Source organism: Contarinia nasturtii, unplaced genomic scaffold (genome assembly GCF_009176525.2).
Source record: "Contarinia nasturtii isolate CC-2019 unplaced genomic scaffold, AAFC_CNas_1.1 Cnas_scaffold_220, whole genome shotgun sequence".
In the NCBI taxonomy this organism is placed as follows: domain Eukaryota; kingdom Metazoa; phylum Arthropoda; class Insecta; order Diptera; family Cecidomyiidae; genus Contarinia; species Contarinia nasturtii.
The window spans coordinates 2043121-2065306 of NW_022197577.1; the positions used below are offsets into that span (position 1 = coordinate 2043121).

Sequence of the window (22186 nt, forward strand, 5' to 3'; positions counted from 1 at the left end):
ACAATGACAAATAATAATACAGTACATGTTTTTCAATTATTGCTTTGTAGCACTCTTATGAGCTTTGTCAATATGTCAAACATGAACAATGTTATTATGTTAGGTTTGGCCTTCTATTTTTTAACTCGGAAGTAGTTACCGAATATTTTCACAAGATTAAACACATATTCGACCCTTAATGCCGCAATATTAAGTCTTTTTTAGCATTGATACCACATATTTATGAATAATTATGAATAACACATTGCACTATCGATCAAAACACTAAGTATATATTCGGTTGAAATGAAAAAAAGAGTTAGTTAACCAAAAATGAAAAAAATTGATGTAATTGATGGTTTGTAATAAAAATTAGATCGTTCCTTTTTCTGTTTCATCTGTAAATGAAACCTGAACCTATGATTTGAATCGGATTGATTTTTTTAACCATACATACACTGCCGCCAGAAAATTTGGGTACGATTAACAACTTTCATACAAGTTACTGTTTTTCACACGCGGACCATGAAGGAGTCATAGTAACGACTACATTTCATCTGAAGACATCAACTCTCAGAAGTGATTCCATCATATGATTTTATTGATTGGAAGCGCAGATACTCAGAAAAATCCATTTTTTAATATGAAAAAATCATTTTTTAGGAGATTGAAATTTTGAATACCAAAAAAACTATGAAGGAGTCATTTCGGACAGGATTTTTATCTTCAGATGAAATGCAGTCCATACATAATGTAGACTACATTTCGTCTGAATAGACCATCTATCGGAAATGGCTCCTTCACGATCCGTGACACTTGTGAAAAACGGCACTTTGTATGGAAATCGTTAATCGTACCTAAACTTTCTGACGGCAGTGTACGTTCTGAAAGAAAAAAAGAATGCTTATATATAAAAAGTGAAGAGTATGAATATTGCCGCAGTATGTTTCAATCATTCAAACCGCATTTATCCAGTCAAAAATGTGTCCAGTGCAATTCTTCGTGACTTTTATCACACTAAGTTCAAACTTTTTCTCTATAATCTCATGTTCACCGAATCAAAGAACCCAAGAAGTGTCCTATTTAGTGAACGACATAATTAAACATGAGAGAGCAGCTTCAATACTGTCGGCTAAAATATGCTGGTCGAAAATGGACGAATTTGAGTTTTTAAAAACTATTCCGATTCCAATACAAATTATGAAATCAAATGTGTCAATTTATTTGCCAATCGACGATGATTATACGAATAAGCAATGGTTTTTCATCGATATGAATTGTGGATGTGATTTTTTAATGACCATAGATCAAAAATACTTTTCGCATCCATATCGATGGATCATGGTACACGCAAAGTATGAAGCCATTCAAAATCTGCCCTTTTTGCCGGACAGCAACGTATTGATTGTTAATCAAGACATCGATTCTAAAGACTATATTTTGAAGCAGGGTAATTTTCATTTTACATTCGAATCATAAAAAGGCCACCGAAAAAAAATCTCTTCATTCAGTTTATAGAATTTCAATGGAGTCATCTTTGATTTACGAGGAATTTGGTGTGTGGAATGCAACACATGGTTTGGTTGATTATCGAAAAAATCGCATTCTGTCTCGGCGGCGCCGTAATTTACAAAATCATAATTTGGTAGCTGCTACGGTTTTTATGCAAGAAGGATCCGAAAACTATCCTGATTTGGATGATTACCAGTTCGTAGCGATCCACTTGAGAAATTCATTTGATTTTCAGTCATGACACGGTTATATTTTACTTTTTTCTTCGTTTAAAGGCACAACACGGTGGACACCGTTTCAAAATTATCGTTATTGATCACTAAACATTGGATTGAGTCTGTGAATGCAACCATGCGCTTTGATGTTCACCGTACATGGGGTTACAAGGATCCGAAATCGGGCATTTTTTCCGGAATGTCTGGCCAATTACAAAAGAAGGAAGCCGATATTGGAGGTTTGAAGCAGTTTTTGTCTTTATTTTTTACGTGTTATTAAGATGATGTCATTCAATGTAGGAACTATAATTTTCATCACGAAAGAACGCATTGGCATAATGGAATATTTATCGATGCAAATTCCTACATACACTGCTTTCATTCTACGACCACCGAACTTGTCGAACGTTTCTAACATCGTCTGTCGTATAGCTTCTCGTTAATTATTGCTTTTTTATTAATTAAAGTATCTTTTTCCAGTATTATCTCCCATTCTCCGGAATAGTTTGGATATGTTCAATTTTATTGGTGATTTTATGCACATTGGTTATTGCTTTGACTATGAAATTTCAATTTTTACCGGATAAAACAACAGAAAATATGGGAATATCAGATTATATTATGTTTGCCATTGCATCGTCATGTCAAATGGGCTCAGAGTATCTAACCAAAATAGTATCGACCAGAATATCTTTGGTTTGTATTTAAGCTTTTGGTTGTGAGCATATCTTAACTTATTTCTCTTGTTTCATCGTAGTTTTTCTTTTTCGTCGCATTATTGTTCATTTACAATTCTTTTACCGCGAATATCGTTGCATTGCTCCAATCAACCACAAAATCGTTTCGAAGCATTTCGGACCTAAATAATCCAGCGATTGAAATCGGCGTACACGACACAGTTTTTAATCGTCATTATTTCAAAATTGAAACCGAACCAACGCGAAAACAACTATATGAATCAAAAATCGCACCGAATGCACCAAATGTGTTCATGAATATAAGTTACGGCATAAGCCGACTGAGAGAAGGAATGTTTGCATTTCATACTGAAACTTCGCCTGCATACACTGCGATTGAACGAACTTTCTATGAGAATGAGAAATGTGGTCTGATTGAAATAAAATTTCTTAAAATCACCGGTACCTGGTCTGCCATTCAAAAAAAATCCCCATACAAAGAAATTCTCAAGGTCAAGTATGTAATACAGTTACTTTTTCTAAAGTCGATTGATTATTAATTCTGTGTTTTCAGCATGATGAAAATCCGAGAACATGGAATTCAATTACGAGAAAGAGCACGTGTGTATCGAAATAAACCGAAATGCGATTCAAATGGAAAGAATTTTGGCAGCGTTCGACTAATTGATTGCAAAGCTGTTTTTCTCATTCTTGCTTATGGGTTTCTTGCTTCAATCGTGATATTTTGCGCAGAGAAATTCTTTCAATCCAAACTGAATGAAATCTTTGTCCAAAAGGTTAAACTATGTGAAACAACATTGGTGGAATCGCATGACGATTAGATAGAGAGTTTGAAGTTGCAAATAGCCTTCGCTGCATTGGAAAAGATCAAGCTATAACTTTGATATCAGAAAAAGTACACAAGAATTTACTATAGCACTTGAGTAGATTTCAGTTTTTTATTCACATACAAAATTATAATGTTTCTTACATAGGAATTGTGTGGGTGTGAAATTATAATTATATATATTTATATAATCTTGCAAAGCCTAATATAGTTTTTATTTTACCTTTTTATTCGATTCATCCTCTAAAGGCACTACCCGCTTCGAGTAAATTCTTCAATAATTTGTATCTTAAGCTAATAACGATAAAAACAGTTATTCTTACACCAGTATTATTTGAGTGAGAATGCAATGGTATTTGTGGTTCAAAATGTGAAACTTTTTTGATAATGTCCGACAAAGATATTCGATTGATTGAACAATCGTAATTTGTTGAAAATAAGTATGCATCAGATCGTGCTACTATTAATCTTTTCTAATCGAAGATCCATTGAAGAATCTGTGCAGTGGAAAAATTACTTTTACAAGTATTGTTCTCCTGAGAAGGAGGAGTGGGAAGGTGGCTAATGGGGAGGAGGAATTTTTTTTTCAACCAAAAATGATATTTCTGCGATAAAAAGAGCTTTTTGATTAAAAAAAAAAACTTTTCCCAAATCGCTTGAGAGGAAGGATCCTTCTCAGCGCTCTCCTTCTTATATGCCATCTCACTAATCCTCCTCCTCAGAGAAACAATCCCGTATTTTATTGCAAATAACAGCCTTTGGATTTTTTTGCTCTTCACTTTTTCTGGGACCATACGTCCTCAGCAGGGGTCCGAGGGGTCCGATTACCCTCACTGACGAAGTGTTGACCCCTTTCGAATTTTTAACGAATTCTTCCAATTTGCTAGGGATTTTGGCCAAAAAAGTGAAGAGCAAAACGAAAAAAGTACACTTTTCACAAAACACACTTCACTTTTTTGCTTATCCCTCTCGATTTTTTTTCAATTAACCCCTTAAATATTTCTCTTGAGGACGTATGTCTGGGACGTGAACTACCCCATACATTTTTTTATCAAATGTTTAAATTTAAAATTACCCAAAGGGAATGTCACAAAGAACGTACTAGAATTATATCATTCGGAATAGGTCGAAATAGGTTGGAATAGTTTGGAATTAGTGGTTATGTAAATGTCAACAAATACGCCGATATGGTGTCAGAAACATTGAGCTTTCAATTCAGTCAAAAACATTTCAATATTTTTTTGAATATACTTTTTGTTGTAAGTGTTTAATATATTTATTTAAATTATACAAAAAATATATTCGCAAAAATATTGAAATGTTTCGGTGCCGACGACTGAATTAAAAACCTAATGTTTCTGTGAATAATAAAATAATAATAATAATATAATTTTTTTTTGTTGACATTTACGTTGCCGCTTATTCCAAACTATTTCAACCTTTTACGACCTATTCCGAATTTTATAATTCTAGTACGTTTTTTTGTGACATTCCCCTTGAAATTACCCCTTTTGGATCACCAACTTTAGAAGTTATGATAGCAATTTTTTCGATGCACTGATTCAATTCATCTAATTTTTTATGTTCTCTTTTCTTCTCTTTAAATGAAATCAAAAGATCCAATTTCGTATAATATGATTCTTAATACAAATTAGATTTGATCTATAATTATATTAACGAGCATATAAATAAGTGGCATATAATACTGTGATTACATTCTAGTTTTTTTTTTCTGTCACATTCTCATATCATATATATTGCCATTGTAATTAGGATAAATTAATTGACTTTTATGTGTCCTTTCGGCAATGTTCCACATCGCATGTTATTTATATTCAATATAAGTTTTATTTCGATTCGAACAGGTGTATACTTTATCACACTATCTTCCGACCATGTAACACGTTGCGATGTCTACTTTCAAAAAAAAGCTCATAAAAGAACATTACAACAATAGTGACGACATTCATTCGCATCATTACTGCTAATAGCCAAAACAATTTTCGGTTCCATTAAATACTGACGCAAAGTAGGTACATCGTTATGAGGGAGCTCATAAAAAGTTGACTCAAGGACAACAGACAAATGAACAAATTCCAGCTAAATATATTTTTTACGACTTTTATAGTCGTTTTTTTCTCTGAATTCAATTAATTGGTAAATAATGGTATAACCAACAATGTATCCTTCATTCAATTTGCATTAGGAACTTAAGCTGTAAAAGATGGATTTTTGCCGCTGACGAAACACAATAAAATTCATCATTTAAACGTTTGGGTTTGAGATATGAGCTGTGCAGTATATAAAATCCATACAAAATATACAAAGAACAATGCTCACAAGCTTATCACTATCAGAGGTATTTATGGCAAATGCATTCAGCTTAATCGATATGTTCTTTTGTGACACATTTGAAATCAACATTATGACACTCTAATAGTTGTATTTCGTCGGTACTTCTTGCTGGTACAGCCTGCCGTTTGGATTTTATTGTGACTTTTGCGCCCATTTGAAATCATCGGCTCTTGGCTTGCAACCGAACACATACTCAATGATGATTTCCATAGTTGACCAAAATCTGTAAAAAAATAAAAATAAAAACAATGAATCTCCTTTCGACGCAAAATCGATGATAAAATCATTTAAGTGAATATACACGCTCATGATCAATTTTTTTCGGCACAAGTATTTAGGTCAACACATTCGAATCTATCATCATGATTTATTATGGGTCACATTTTCTTTTGCCCATTTTTGTTTACCTATTTTTTTTTGTCTTTGAGCATAAAACACGCCGTATTTACGAGCTAGAATTTGTTTTCCTTTGTTCATTTGAAAAGGGAGCGGCGGTGGAGTTGTTAATCAATGGAATTTTTGTGTGTGGTTGTTCCATTTGTTATTTGCTTTCACAACAATAATATCGACGTCGAACATAACAAGTGATTTTCACTATATTAGGAGCATTTAGAGAGTAGTAGAGAGTAGAATGCTGTTTTCTAGATCAATGAGCGTGGCATTTCTTTCATTTACAATTCAGATTAGCAAATGTGTACATGAAATTCACATTAAATTCTAATTGGTCATCGTTGTATTGAAACACAAATAATGCCCCGTATTCGCATACAGCCCCAGTTATTTTATTAGTTAAAACGAAATTACAATGAAACAAAAGCAACTTAATTTCATTTTATTAAACACATGAATATTCGATGTGGTGGCGTGAGTGAGACATTTTTGATGAACACCAATTGTTCCAATTTCCATATTCATTTACCAAACCACTTGAGAAATCACGATAACAGTACACACGCATATTTCCATATAATTTAAATAATATACCCTCGATAATAAAATGCAGGAAAGTCACTAGCTAATTGAACACTGTGTGTGTTTGTGTGTCCATATAATTGATATGGAATGTGCTTTCATTTTGCCATGCAAGCGACAACCATGAAATGACACAAATCAAGTTGAATATTGCTGCATTTCATTCGTATTTCTTTTTTCCTTGTTTCCACTCACTTTGCAGTAAATATTTGCTTTGGATAAACAGAAAAAAAACAAGGTTTTGATGTTTTCGTGTCCCGCGGTCACATGCAAAGGGGCGTCAAAATGACGAAAAATGACTTTGTCAATCCCCACTGAAATCTGAAGTCATCGTTGAGCTTTAATGTTGCAGAAACACATATTTATCATTCCAACGCATGCAATTGTTCTTGAACAAAAAAATCAAAACACAAATGATTCATCGTTCCAAGTAAAATCGATGGCGAAGACAAAATGTCACCGAATGTGATATCATGAGAAAAAAAGACAATATTAACCAAACGTGTATAACCATCAGATGAAACACAATCGTTAAAAGGTTAAATAAACCATTTTGACTATAGTCAAAACTCGGTTAAACCGAAAAAAAGCTAAAGAGCAACATTTCCATTAACCTCGATTTGTGTGTATGTTGCGGGTGGTTGACGGTGTGTTCATTTAATTTCGAAGCTCTTTGCTGATCGAATGGTATAGAGTTCATGCACGCAATTCATTTTGAAACGGATACTTTAATTGTATGACATGAAAATGCAATAAAAACACCATGTGCAAACTCAAATGTCACACATTTTTTTTGAAGTCGATATGTTGCTATGAAGAAGATGTATTTACCTGAGTTTTTCCAATGGCCAATTGAGCCACCCGGTCGTGATGCAAAAATACGTCTCATGCGGTGCCACGTGATGTATTCGATGATGTCGCCGTGGTAAAATTATATGATGATCTTGTAAAAATAGAACCCACCATGGCAACCCAAAATATGTATGCGACCACTTGTGTATCTGTAAAGGAACCACAAAGAAACACCAAATGAAATACGTTCGCACTAAATAGATTAAAGCAAAACCGAAAAGTACACAATTTTTTGTTATTTTATTCACGCACCTGATTGGTCATCGCCACGAATATCGAACAAAGGAATAAATAAGCACTAATTGGATAATGATCTTGTATCTCTGTCGGACTATTTGTTAGAAAGTTGTATGCGACACGGGCTAAAATTGGCAAAGCTACCATGAAATTGTCTCCATTCGTTTCAATGAAATCATGACGTGTTATTGAAGTAGGATCTATGTGATGTTCACGAAATGGTCTTAGAAAGGCCTACAAAATAGAACAACAACTTATATAGTATACACACAAAAATTTGACGGAAACAATTCTTCAATTGCTGTAAATAAAAAACTTAAGTTCAAGTTTCGTTCGCCGTAATTTTGTGAGTTAGCCTTTGTTGTATGCAAAAGAGATTGGCGTGTTAGAAGTCAATAAATTACATCAAATTTCCAAATTGAAATTGACATATCGACCGATTTGTCGCCCGCCAGGCGAAAATCAATTGTCTTAGGTAAACTGGTATCCACACCGAATTATGGATTTTTGGCCAATTGGAATGTTCATTTGGGCCGCTATCGGCTCCAGTTTTAATTGGATTCTATTTTTGCATGAAAAATTAATGAAGACCAAAGGTTAAAAAGGGAATTATGGTGCGTTAACTGTCTAGTCATTTTTTGTTGATCGAAATCAATAAATTTATCGATTTTGGATAAAAATGCACCCAACTGGAAATTCACAATGAAATTTATTCGAGGTTTTTTTATGGATTTAGAGAGAGAGGGAGAGATAAAGAAAGAAAGGGTGAGATATATAAAATGTAAAAAATAATTGAAATTTCACCCTTTTGACACTTTGAACCATAACACCAAACTGACTTCGGGTCAAAAGTGTCGTGTTTCGTTGAAAATTTCAACTTGAAATCATATTTTGATTAAATCAAACACAAGGTGGTTCAAGCTCTATATTTATACTCAAATATTGAGAGCTAAATATAGCAGTTATTGCTATTCTTTGTATGCAATGCGTCCAGACATCGAGTCGCTTTAATTGAATAGGTCGTTGGCATGTTTAAATTATATGAATGCGAATTTAAGTGAAATTGTATAAATGTACTTTGTTCAAATATTATTTACGCTTCATTTGAAAGAAATGAACAATGGAAATACGCAAAAGAAATAACCAATCATGTTCGTTTGAATGTCATATTAAATCGAATACAAAAGGGATGTCGTCGTCGTCGTCGTCGGTTCGTTTATCAAATAAAGTTACCTTCATTTTTGGGTGGCATAGAAATCATATTATTTATTCGTATGCTAATCATACTCTTTTTTTTATTTTATCGAATTGAAATGATATGGTGCACGCTCTTTCGTGCTACACACATATATTTAAATTCTTAAACCAAAAAGAATCGCTCTCGACACATTTTTTTTTGGAGGTGTGCAAGTGAACAGAGGATAAAAATAATAATAATATAAAACAAAAACTTACTTTTCCGATGATCGGCAATTCGACGGAACCCTAAAAAATGGAATTAAATCGATGAATAAGTTATTTTAGAGAAAATTTAAAGGCATCAACAAACCCAAGAATCAGCGAACCAATGCACAAATCCCGATCCAAAATCGGCCGTAATTATGCCACAAAGTGCAGCTGCAATCACAATACCCATTCGTTCGAAGCGAAAATGTCGGATAATTAGGAATAAGTTTAATATCATTAAACTAATGCACATGTACACGCAAATCACCTCTTGTATTCGTTTGCCTGAGACATAATTTGCGCAGTATGAATGTTTCGTCATCGTCAACAACATAAAAAGGCAGAGAAAAAGAGAAAGAAAGGAAAAAACAAAAAAACGTAAAAATAAATAAAAGCCATCAATTACATTTACTCTATGCTTATAATATATGCGCAATATTAAAGCGCGGTTTTATCGTAACTCCATTTGGTGTGCACCCGAATGGACTTGAAATGTATTTGAGGAAAGGGAGAAGTGGAGTTATTCAGTGGTGTTTCACCTGAAAACACCAACCATCAATAAAATATTTGCTTATTGAAAAGGGAGACGAACATGTCTACTAACCCACTCGGGTTGACATATATATAGCGTTTTTGTGCCACTCATTCTTTGCTTGCTCCCTTTACGACAAATATATTCTTACAATTACTATGGCCATCAATGTCGGGTAAAAAATAACTTTAACATTTCAAAAGAATGTGTTAAAAAGTGCGCATTAAAACTAACTTAGAAAATCAATAGAAAAGGCGCCATTGAATATGTATGTGCATTGTGCACTTAGTGTAAACATGGCTTGTTCAATTTGTTAATTGCATTGGAAAACCGCAATAAAACACAACACAGTAAGGTATGTTTAAAATGAAAAATCAAACGACGTCTTGTCCAATCACCCAGCATTTCGTGCAGAATGACCAAAATCATGACCAAGTTCGATACCGTACCGAATCTGCAAAATTCTGTGGCTTGGAAAATTCAACAAATTTGTCGTTCGATTTATTTCCGCTTTCGTTTTGCGGTGTCACATGGCGAATATACATTCTTATCAAATGCTATCTGAAATGGGGAAAATGCTATCTCTTTGAGTCGTATAGCAACTGAATATCGATGTATTTGATTTGAATAATTAATTTTGGAATTTCGTGTTGCGGTTTGATGTGGCTGCTCAATTTTCCACAAAGTGTAATCGAATGGAACATTTTAAAATTGGTCGAATTCAAAAGACCGTGTGTAGAGTACACGCGTGCCATGAATCGCACTTGAATATTCAAGTGAGCTAGAAAATTACGATAAAATTCAAATGTTTACTCTGTAGTTTTGTTTAATCCATCTGAAAAATTGCATGAATTTCCACGAGGAGCGGTGAAAGAAGGAAAGAAACGTACACTGAAACACGAATGCTTTGTTTACATTCATTCGATGTATGATGATTATACAACCAATGGAATATTTGTTCAATCATAAAAAAATTCAATTTTATCATCGATGCAAAAAAAAATTCCCGGTCTGTGTGAGACAAATCAATAATAATGTAATTAGTTGAAGTTCAATAAAAAAAATGTGTTTCATTTACTTTCCAACAAATTTATCGATTTGGAAATTATCAATATCATCCATTAATAATTATCCATTTGATCTACATTTGTGTTAAAAGAATCGAACGGGTGTGCGGTATGAGAATCGAAGCAAATGTTCGAAAAAGTAATATTTTTTCAGAGTTCCTCAAATAAACTGACGTGGTACCCGTGAGAATAACCACCAAATGTGAATAATAAATGTTGAAATAATTACAATTTGGAAAATACCATTACCTGGACTATATAAATTTGCTAGCTCTTGAGCGCCTTTGTGTTGTGGTCCCCATCGTGGATATGATGATTGTGATTCATTGGCTGTGCTATTTATAACTTTAGCCGATGCTAATTGACAATTTGCATTCGGATCATCCTCGAGCATTGAATTCTCCATTATCTCCATATCCGTTTTGACGGGGGTCTGTGGGGTGAAAAGTAACAATTTTTTTTAGTATGCAGTTGACATAGTATTGTTAAGTGTCAAATCGGCAGGTGAATATAAATCATCGTGCAACGGAATTAACATTGACATTGATTGAACTGGGCATGTGTTCGAGTGATAAAGGAGGAATGCGAATTTCTTTTTTGGAGATCATTTATTTATTCAGTTAAATTTAAGTATCGTTAAATTTATTTAACGATCTGTCTGGCATGACCTCATGAATCAAATCATACTATAATGAGGTTTTAACAAGTTGAACAAATGTATGTGTGATATGTACGCACATAATTTCAAGAAACTAAAATTGATTAAATTGAATGAATTGAAGAAATGAACACTCGTGATATAGCTGGCGATCCGACAAAAAATGTTTTTTTCAAAAAAAAAAAAAAAAAAAAATCTTGAAATCGCTTCTAAAAAAAAAAGTGAAAAAGGGTCGTCGCATAAAAATTGACGAATAATTTCGTTCAATTTGTGAGGGAGTAATGTCTAGACGGTAACTAAATGTCCAGATGTAACTGCATTTCTGAGGAGGCGTAACATTAGCATTCCCACATGAAAAGTGCTGCTTCGTCGAATGACTTATATTCATTTGGCATGTTTGATCGAAAAAAAAAAACCAAAAGAAATGCTTACTGTATTTAAAAAATTGCTCGACAGTTGAAAGGCGGCTGCGGCAGCCGCAGGCATCGTGACATTCAAACTATTTGTATCGTTTGATAAATCCTTTGCATCCAAATGTCTTGGCAACGTCCTTAACATATCCATTTTGAATTTATCACTACTTATATCAAATAACAAGAAACGAAAATCCACTTTAAGCTGTAATATTGCTGTTTATCATAGCACTGAAAATAATTGTTGCTCCCTCCTCTTTATCTCAATCACAGTTGAACTTTCATACATCGCATTGTTCGATAAATATTATGAGTAAACCGCGCAAGAATTCACAACCATAATATGCGATCCACCGTGAATGAATTCAAAGTAGCACATGTGTTTGTTCGTTTTTTTTCTTTCTTTCTGTGAGTACCTGTCACCAATTCTCTCTTTACGCCAAGTATTTCATCGTATTGATGCTTTCATATCGTTATTTGTTTTGGTTTCGTGCCAAATCACACATTTGAATGTTATCGCTAATTTTAGCTTTGATTGAATGCAACAACTACACAGTCCATACACTCAGCGCGTAATGTCACGCATACAACTTCGATTCTCAATTCTTTGTTCTACTGATCGTCTATTTTTGTTACTTTTTTTGCACACAGTTTTTTTACACACAATTTCTTGTAATACAAACATTCCAATATAGATTATAAAATATTCTGCGATTCAATGAACCGAATCAGCTGTGTTTTTTTTTTTGGATTTTGCTTACAAAAACTCGACTGAACTTTCTGTTTGTTTGTTCGATTCGTTCATTTAATTGTTTTTAATTGACTTTTTTTTATCTCAATGATCGTTGCACATACGAATGTGTGCGAAAGCGAGTTCGCAGTTGTTTGTTGTGGATATCACTATGTGTCGTAATGTTCGTGCTGATACATTGACTGCCAAAGCTAAACTGAACGTAATACGCGATTCAAACGCGAGCCGAACATGCGCAACACTGTAAGGAGTCGGATTGACATCGACACCAATTTTATGCGACAGGATGATTTTGTGCGCGCTCATACGCAATATTGAATAAAAACGCAACAATGTTGTGGTTCGGCATGGGTAACCGTGTCAATTTTTATTAACACCGTTTAACAAACGTACCGATTTCTTAACAAGCCATCAATATAAAATTCAATTTCTTTTTATCATCGACCTGCTTCCCTGGTGGTGCTTTAAATGAGTTCATATTGTTTTTAAATTCGATGAATTATCCAATAATAACAAAAAGTGACTCACAGCTTGCTCAGTTTATTTCAAGTACTTTTCTAGATTTTACTGTCAAGTATTGCATAGCTCTGTTCGATTGCAATTTATTTGTTGAAACTAATACATTCCGAAAAAAACTAATTGCGACTCGTATCTAAATGGTGATGTAAACACACGTAAAGCCGTAACCGGTATCATCTCGTAGTAAGTATAATGATTGCCATTGATAATGCGGAAGACCTAAGTGTTGTTTGGTTGACATAATTTCACACCAAAATTAGATAATAACTGATAAAAATGCAGTAAAATGATTGAATATACTTAATTAAGACTGATTTTACTGTGTCCTACTATGTTGACTGTTATCTGTCTATAAAAGGGGAAATTACCTCATCGAGCGAAAATAAACACCTTAAAAGCAACAACATTTTATAAGTAAAGAGTTCGCATCAGCTTTATGAATGAAGATCACCTAAAAATACCAATTTCGTCAATAAACATAGTGACATTAAAATAGTGAATAGTTTTCCTTGTAAACTAAATAAAATACTTAAAATAATAAGAAATATTTGTTTTCTTGGTACACATTCAAATCAAACCAATTCGCCGCTTGGTATTGCCGTCGTTACAAACAGTGAATTCGCCGCAAATAGTACCGTAGGTGTGCATGCCTACAATACATACAAAACGAATTGAGCAGATGTGTAAATACAGCTGAAACAAGTATCGTTTCAAATGTGTTTGTATTCGGTAACGTATTCAATGTGTCACCATCATCACCACACAACAAATCGAAAGAACGGCTAAGAAATCAGTTTGACGGCTCGTGCAACCGAAAGCGAAACGCGTGTATTCACAACAATCAAGTGTATTTATTGAAAACAATCGATTTTTATATTATTCATCTCATTCATCGCATGTAAACCGTGATAAATCGCTTTCGTTGTTCAAATCATTTCCCCCGAAATTTATTCATTGATTATTCAAAAGTGAAAATGTACAGAACATTTCACTGAATACTGGGATAGTGAAAAAAAAAATCAATAGATCTGTGTGCCATGGCATAACCAAGAAAAGTCATTTGATATGGGAGTTATTAATAAATAAGAAATCGTTTCGTCGAAAAAATTGATGCGTGTGTGAGCAGCTCAAAGCCAAAATCCAAATCCAAAGAACTTCTATTCGTAAGACGTGTACGCAATTTGATTTGAATTCCAGTGTGTGCAAGTTGAAACGTGCGGGCAAACATTGAATTGAATATTTGAATCATCACATAAAAATGAGCATCAAAATGACGGAGTTTATACAAAAATACTGGAATATGGAATATTTGACAGAGAAACACTTGGATGGTTTCGATAGTTATAAAGTGAGTCATTTAATTATAAGTTTATCTAATTGATTCATTTTAGTACCTTGTGTGTGTCTGTGGTGCACTGAAACCCGTTTGCATCGATATACTTTGTAGTTTTTTTTTGCTCCTTGATTTAATAAACCGGAATTCAATAATTACATCATTCGGAATTTTTAAATTAGCAAACGCTTTTTTTGCATAACAAATAATAGCCACAACGTTATGGCAAACAATTTTATCGCAACCGACGTTATTACGTTTAAATTCATTTGAAAATAAAAAAAAAATGTTTGTTCTCTTCTTTTTTGCTTTAATCAAATTAGGCGCAGTTTAAATATAGAAATTGATCACAATGAATTTGAATAACCACTTGGCCGCGAAATAAAATGAACTTTGAAATTAAAATTTCAGATTTGAAGTAAGCATTTGACACGAGTTTTGGTGACGTGATGATTTTTCTCGCGTCTAACATTAAAATTATGAATGATTTTCAACGCTTTATCATTCAAAAATACATTTTGCTGTCCCCTTTCTTTAGGTCAGGTGATCTAGCATGTTTTTACGTTAATCAGCTCAAGAGAATATAGATCTATTTTTCGTTTCTGCAATGAAAATGTGCCACACACTCACACTATTATTACAGCTATCATACAGATTATATAGTCAGATAAATATAATGTTTATTTTTATTTTATTTTTTTGTAATATAGTATAGCTCAATAGACACATCGCCGTTGAGCGTGAACGTGATGCATCCGTTTTGGAATTCACTTGTTAAGGTAAATAATAGTCGATGTAACCTTATAAAAATTTACATTTTTCGTTAATTACATTAATTTTCTCTGTTCATTTGTAGTTTTTTCCAAAATGGATAGCGCCGAATCTAGTGACATTTGTCGGTTTTCTATTTACCGCATTAAATTTCATACTATTGTCATGGTATGATTGGGGATTTTATGCAAGTACTGGCTACGGAGATACCACACCAACACCGAATTGGTTTTGGCTTTTGGCGGCAATAAACATCTTTTTGGCGTACACACTTGATGGCGTTGATGGTAAATTGGCGCGACGCATTGGTCTCAGCGGTCCATTAGGTGAACTTTTTGATCATGGTTTAGATTCATATACGGCACCATTGATACCGTCCTGTTTGTATTCAATATTTGGCCGTGGACCATCATCGATTCCACCGATTCGAATGTATTTCATTGTTTGGATGGTGCTATTCAATTTTTTCATTTCACATTTTGAAAAGTACAACACTGGCGTACTGTATTTGCCATGGGGTTATGATTTTGGAATGTGGGGATCAACGCTTATGTTTTTAACCACATGGCTGGGAACATTTCAGTTTTGGAAACGATCGTTGCCGTTTGGCATTCCGTTGGGTTTAGGTTTAGAATTTCTATTGCATGCAAGTGCCTTGTCGAGTGTACCAATGGTTGTAGTCAACATATACAGATCATATAAATATAAAACCGGAAAAATGCGAACACCACTCGAAGCAGCCAGACCATTCTTTCCGTTTGTAACATTTTTGGCATTGTTCATGTTTTGGATCGCAAAATCACCGAATAACATTATGGACATTGATACACGAGTCGTTTTTCTATTAACGGGAACAATATTAAGTAATGTCAGTGTAAGTATCAATTTAAAAGAAAAATGGATAGCAACTGAAATGAATTTACTTGTTGCATCGCAAAATCATAGTCACGCAATTACTTTACTATGCCTTTGGTTTTGCTTCAGTAAACACTTGTTGCTTTCAATTTATTTGCCCAGTTTATTCTAATGATTGATTTTATTTTTATATCTGCTATGTGATGGATTCAGTGCCGATTGATTGTGGCGCAAATGTCAAGTACACGATGTGAGGCCATTCATTGGACAACACCAATTTATGTGGCAAGCATTTTAATCAGTTTGTATGTACCGATTTTCGAAAGACCATTACTTTATCTGCTCTGCATTTTTTCAACGGCGACACATTGGCATTATGGAACTAGAGTGGTAAGCATGCAGTTTTAATAGAATTTATTGATCATTTGGAGCATGAATGTGAAGGATATTGCTAACAAAGAGATTTCTAAGCTTCTTGGTAATTCTCAATTGGCGCCAAAGATGGCTAAAATTCCAAGGGGCTCCCGAGGAAAATCCAGAGAGGGTTTCGGCAAAAGTCGATTTCACTCCGATCAAACGACCTTAGAAAATCGAAAGAATCTCTCTTGCATAGAGAGGGGTTGTTCTCAGATTCTTTTAAATAGAAATACGTTAGAAATACGCTAATTGAGAATTCCCAGCATATCCAGTAATGGCAACCATGAATAACGAATCCATGCTCTAAAATCGTTTTTTTCGTATTTCAAAAATTCAAAATCATACTAATTCCTTCTTTTTTTCAATTCTTCAGGTGCAACAGATGTGTGATCACTTTGGACGTGAATGTTTTACGGTGACTCAAAAGAAAGTCCAAAAGAATGGCGTTAAAACCAACTAAATTGTGTTTTGTCATTTTTTGCGCGCTTTTCACTTAAATGGTTGTAATTTGTTTAGCCATTGTCCCGCTCCCCTTCTAATCAGCCCAATGCAAATGAAGATCTAATGAAATAAATTCAGACGGAAACCCAATCAATTTTGAACGAAATGCAAATATAATTTATAAAAGCAGATAATTGAATTGGTTAGAATATTCGTGAGCTCAATAAATTTGTTAAAGTAAAAGAGCAACATGTTCATGTAAAAAATGTATGGGCACGTTGCAGTTTTATTTTGACAAATTTCTTGAGCTCACGAATATTCTAGCAGGTTCAATTATAAATTAAGAAAAGTTTAACTGGAACGCTTCATAGATTTAAATCCAGCTAGTTATTATATTAGAAGATCGCACTTTTCTCGTTCAGGCGATCAAACAAATGAATAATTTTACCAATTAATTTTTGCCAATTTTAAAATGCTCTTGCGCATTATAGATTGAGTTTTTTAATTTAAACGATGTTTATCTAACCAGTAAAAGCAAAAAAAGTTTCAAAAGTAACTGATTATATTCGGCTACGATCATCCACTTGCAAGCTACTGCTTAAAAACTAAATCAGTATATGCTTTGTATATTTTTTCTATTGAGATTACAAAGTGGAAGAAAAGAATGAGAAAAGTATTCGCTATTTTGGTACCAAAGATATCAACGTATGCGCTTGATTAAATGAAGAAAATGAAGCGAATTCAATAGCATCACATAGATATCCGGAGCATAATACTTGGACTGTATTTAAAATGTAAACGAGATAATCAGATTCCGCATATCTATATGTTGCTAGTGATGATATGAAAAATGCATATTGTATTTGTACAGGTCGTGACGCTTAAATTTTGATGAGACCAAAAAGAAACCGATTAAAATGAATCTATATATGAATATGTAGGTTGTAATGCAAAATTCAGAATGAATGTAACACATGTCATTTTACTCAATGTTATTTTTGCACTTTTATCCATGTTTCACGTATTGCACAAGAAATAGATCCTTCAAATAGCCAATTGAGAGGATTTAAATTGACAAACGATACTCCACTTTTGTTTCCATTTCTGTAAATAAATCACATTGTTTTTTATCCAATCGAATGTACTCCAACTCGAAGCTATAAGAAACAATCAAGTCCGAATAAACCAATCGCATCCAATTACTTTGAGCATTAAATTCCAATTGCATCAATTTACAAATGGAACATCATAGTATTATGATTTAAAAAAAAAAAACAACATATTGTGTTTCATTTTTCATTGGATCGTAAATTTTAAGGACGAATATTTATTATTTTTTTTAAATTATTTTTATCTACTTAGAAAATTGAAGGCAGAGAGAGATTTCCCGGAAATAATTTTTCCCGAGTGAAAGTTTTCCCGAAAATTATACAATATTTCTTAGAAATTTTTTCGGGCGATCGTTTTCGGGAAGTGTTCCGGCATTCAAAATAACACTTGGTATTAATATGCTTTCGTCTATTTTTAAAAATCACATAGTCATCATACCCTTTTCCCATTTAAATCGAACGACATTTCAACCATTTAGTCGATTGTCTAAAACCGATCATAACAAACAAAATATGAAAAAAAATATAATCGTGAACTTTGCAAATGATAACAAAACTGTGTTTCGGTGTTTTTTTTTTAAGTGCATGACTCTGTTCAGAATCACAAAATTTATGACATACATTTTATTCGTCTATTTTTTAATATGTGTATTACGTCATTGATAAAATAATATTAAATGTAAAAAAACAAAAATATTGAAAAAAAATTAATATGTCCAAATTTGAAATAAAAATTCATTTTGTCAAAGATATGTGTTTCCAAAAATTAAAAAAAAATCGTAAAAAATCATAAATTTCATCATTCCTTCCAAATTTTTGAAACGAGTAAAGATAATCATTGATAATGTAATCGTCTTAACAAACTCACGAAAAACACTCATATTTAACGGCATCAACGTCCATTAACATTTTGGACAGTCTGACAAAGTCAATTATCTTACCAATATGAAGGTTAATGGCAAATGACGTAGCGGTTTTTTAATATATATTTTTTTAATGTCAACCAATATTGACAAAGTAAAATGGGTACAAATCAGTTTCCGCGAGACATCGTTTTTGCAATAGATTTTTTTTCTAAATAAATCAACATGGAACAAAACAAAAGTAATAATAGAAAAAGAAAAAAATTATGTGTAATTCCGGTTCATATGTAAATATTCAATTGTTGTAATTATTTCACATAGCAAAAAACGTCCTAATCTTGTACTGTATTCAAATCATATTTAAAGAGAATAAATGCAAAGATATACCATAAAAGATCGTAAAAGCGATTAATAAACACTGTTTCATTCAAACAGAACATCTATGTTTTGTGAGTCTATCACAGACGTATTACTTTTCATACGATTTCGGTGAGTGGGAACAATGTGACTGTGTGGTTTTTTGTGTCGTTTTTTAATTTCTGTCTCGTTCTTTATTGAGAAAGGTTCAATGTGAGAATATGATCAATAGTAACAGTAGTGATGGCAACAACAATAATAACAAACGGCGACGAGACCAACGCGAAAAAAGAAAGCACCCAAACGACAAGAATATGGGTCACGTCGCATTTAATCGTGATTTAAAATTGCTTTGCGAAAGGTTCTGTTGCTACATTCGCGCGCTTCAACACGACTTTACAGCGCCAAAGAGAGAGGGAGAGAGAGCAAAATACGATCAGTGTGTAATAAATTCGAATGAACCGAAGAAATAAGAAACAACAACTAGAGTGAAGAAATATGCTAATTATTTACAAAAGTTTTAAGTCTCCCTTTGATTCTTTGTGAAATTGGTTAATGTTCGGTTTGACTTTTACATAATGTTCGGTCTGTTGCTGACCCATAAACACAATAACTCAAAATGAGATCCATCATTCTTGGACCTTAATGGATCATCATTCTTTATTTGTCTATTTAATTTGCTTATATGTGATGATATCGCTGATTTTATTTATGCGCATCACAGTTCAAATAAAAAAAAAACCTCAAATAATTTTTTTTATTCTCATTTTGAATATAAGAAGTTACTTTGAAAGTCGTCTGAAACCTTTTTTTTGTAAACAACCAAATCATCATCGAAGACAATTTAAAAAAAGGAAAAGATTTAATGCTATTTTTAACTATCATGACGCATTCATTTCGTTGAGCATTGCTTGCAGTGCATATCAATAAATCTCAAACTGCTGACAAACTACTACGGCCATTCTCCGTAGATTCGTTGATTCTGTTGTGTTTGTGTCCGTCACACAACATTAGTAACCACCGTGCACACATTGTATATTAAATAAATCATAAAAATGCACTACCCAGCACATTCAGCGTATGGGAAACGACGATCAACAACACCGTGTGGATATGGATAAGAAATTGCGTCTTGCCGCATGTGATTTATTTGTTTACAGGCATACTTGACATTTAATCGTATCGAGAGAGAAAAAAAACTGTGTATGCCTTAACATAGAGATATGTAGAGTGTACATCATATTCGAATCGATCAACGGATGATTGCCATCGGTTGCTGGTTTGGTTTTAAATCAAATGCGATCACAATAGAAAATTGTATTGTATTTTATTCGCATTGGCCAGATGGTCATAAACCGATTAGACTTAGCATTACTGTATGTTTTCCTTTGGAAATGTTAATTAAGATAGACAAAAGTGCATGTCGGTCAATGTTTGCGATTCAAGATGCAATTTAAACAATGAATTAAAAAAAATCCCATCCTATGCGGACAATAAACACTGTAATCTGCACTGCAATTTAATTTAAAATCATTGCAATGTATTCAGTATTTTTCTTGTTCACTGCTGCACCGATTCTTGCGAACAGAATAAAATCCGTTACAATATCAAGTTTTTCAGTTATCGTTTTGTTTCTTTTTTGCTCGTGCTTATCGCTTCGCATATTCTTCGCCATAGCAAAATACATCATCGTGAGTGCATTGCAACTTGGTAGCGAGTAAATTTCTTGCTTTCATCCATATTACCATAAACAAAACTAGTTTTGGAAAGATTTTTCTGAACTTTCCGTTTGCCTTGTGCAATTTCAAACGAAAGCATTTTGCCGCACGGCATCTCAATGATATATATGTATGTATACGAGTTTCTCATTATTGTGGAACCTTGACCATAGGCTACTGATATTTATACGAAAATTGATTCGTTTTTCTCTCTACTACTACTATTTTGCTTTTTCCCAATTAAAATAGATCACAACGTAACGTGCAAGTGAGTATTTAAAATAGAAAAAAAATAACTCTCGAAGGGAAAATAATAATAATATAAACATTTATGACTAATGAATAAAACATGAAACTAACCGTCGAAATTGTTCTGTCTTTGGAGCGATAATGAACTTAATAATGCTAATTAAAATATAATTGGTTTGCATGAAGCGTAATCTGATGCAGGCCGGATGGCCAGAATAAACGCGACGTCGATAATGACGACTAAATCGACGACGGTGTTTTTTTTCTCTTCTATAAATCGCCATCATTTTTTTCGCTATAAATCGCATTTCTTCTCACTCGAATGAGTCTATTTGCCAATAAACTATTGCGAATACAGATGATTCGCGCGAACGAACATTGTAACGAAATCACACACATTTTTTTTGTTTTCAGCCGAAAACAACATAATTTCATTTCAATGTTCTATCACAAATTTCAAATAGTATATGTGTGTGTGTGCTGCAATCGTCAGAGAATCGTGCATTTCATACGTGCTTGCGTCAGATAAAATAATTTCACGCAAGTTTTTTTTTTGTTTGCACTTTTTTTTCGCCGTATTAAGTTGATGTCTATCAAATTGAATAGAAAATTGTTTGGAAAAATTTCACTTGGTTGCATCTCTCTGTCTTTTGTTTGTGTGTGAACGATATGGAGGTGAAAGGCATGAGGCTTCGTACGCGTTTGCGCTTCACATTCATTTAACGGCGCCAATTTTTGTTTTGTTTACAGCTCAAATCTAACGGTAATCAGTTTCCAATAAAATCGAATGTTTCTTTTAATTGATTCCTTGTTCGCATAAAAATGTGATGGGCGTATCAACGTCATAAAATCGATTGTTGTTTGTGTGTGTTAAAAATGGATTTTTGGGTTAAATGCGATAATTAAATTGTTCGATTTCGGTCGAATGTATTTGCGACGAATTTTTGGCTCATGCAAAATGATGCACTCATGCAAAGAGTTCTTCTTAATTCGTAAGCGCTCCATTTACCATTTTCGTTGTTAAATCAATTGACCATTTAG

At 33.3% G+C, this 22186-nt stretch overlaps 3 protein-coding genes across 4 annotated transcripts in view; 2 read left to right on the plus strand and 1 right to left on the minus strand.

Annotated features, from left to right (window-relative positions):
* Positions 1-3430, plus strand: part of LOC116337225 (glutamate receptor 3-like) — a 10591-nt gene extending 7161 nt beyond the window's left edge. Inside the window, exons 4-10 of the mRNA XM_031761622.1 lie at positions 1286-1429; positions 1491-1686; positions 1767-1945; positions 2007-2125; positions 2187-2402; positions 2464-2900; positions 2958-3430. Of these exons, the coding sequence (XP_031617482.1) occupies positions 1286-1429; positions 1491-1686; positions 1767-1945; positions 2007-2125; positions 2187-2402; positions 2464-2900; positions 2958-3225 (1559 nt within the window). The 3' untranslated portion in view covers positions 3226-3430. The remainder of the gene's footprint in view (positions 1-1285; positions 1430-1490; positions 1687-1766; positions 1946-2006; positions 2126-2186; positions 2403-2463; positions 2901-2957) is intronic.
* Positions 3310-13339, minus strand: LOC116337252 (transmembrane protein 189). 2 transcript variants are annotated; one of them, XM_031761663.1, is made up of 8 exons: positions 13042-13339; positions 11782-12958; positions 10941-11124; positions 9196-9377; positions 9102-9131; positions 7662-7880; positions 7389-7558; positions 3310-5808 (listed from the first exon to the last, which is right to left on the minus strand). In XM_031761663.1, the coding sequence occupies exons 2-8, from the start codon at positions 11911-11913 to the stop codon at positions 5718-5720; spliced, it is 1008 nt and encodes a 335-aa protein (XP_031617523.1). In that variant the 5' UTR covers positions 11914-12958; positions 13042-13339; the 3' UTR covers positions 3310-5717. The 2 variants fall into 2 exon arrangements, with proteins under 2 accessions (XP_031617523.1, XP_031617522.1); XM_031761662.1 differs by having other exon boundaries at positions 11782-13339.
* Positions 13340-13731: 392 nt separating this feature from the next.
* On the plus strand, positions 13732-18124 carry LOC116337251 (ethanolaminephosphotransferase 1). Its single transcript, XM_031761661.1, has 5 exons — positions 13732-14380; positions 15076-15144; positions 15222-16010; positions 16205-16381; positions 16782-18124. The coding sequence occupies exons 1-5, from the start codon at positions 14291-14293 to the stop codon at positions 16866-16868; spliced, it is 1212 nt and encodes a 403-aa protein (XP_031617521.1). The 5' UTR covers positions 13732-14290; the 3' UTR covers positions 16869-18124.
* Positions 18125-22186: the final 4062 nt, after the last annotated feature.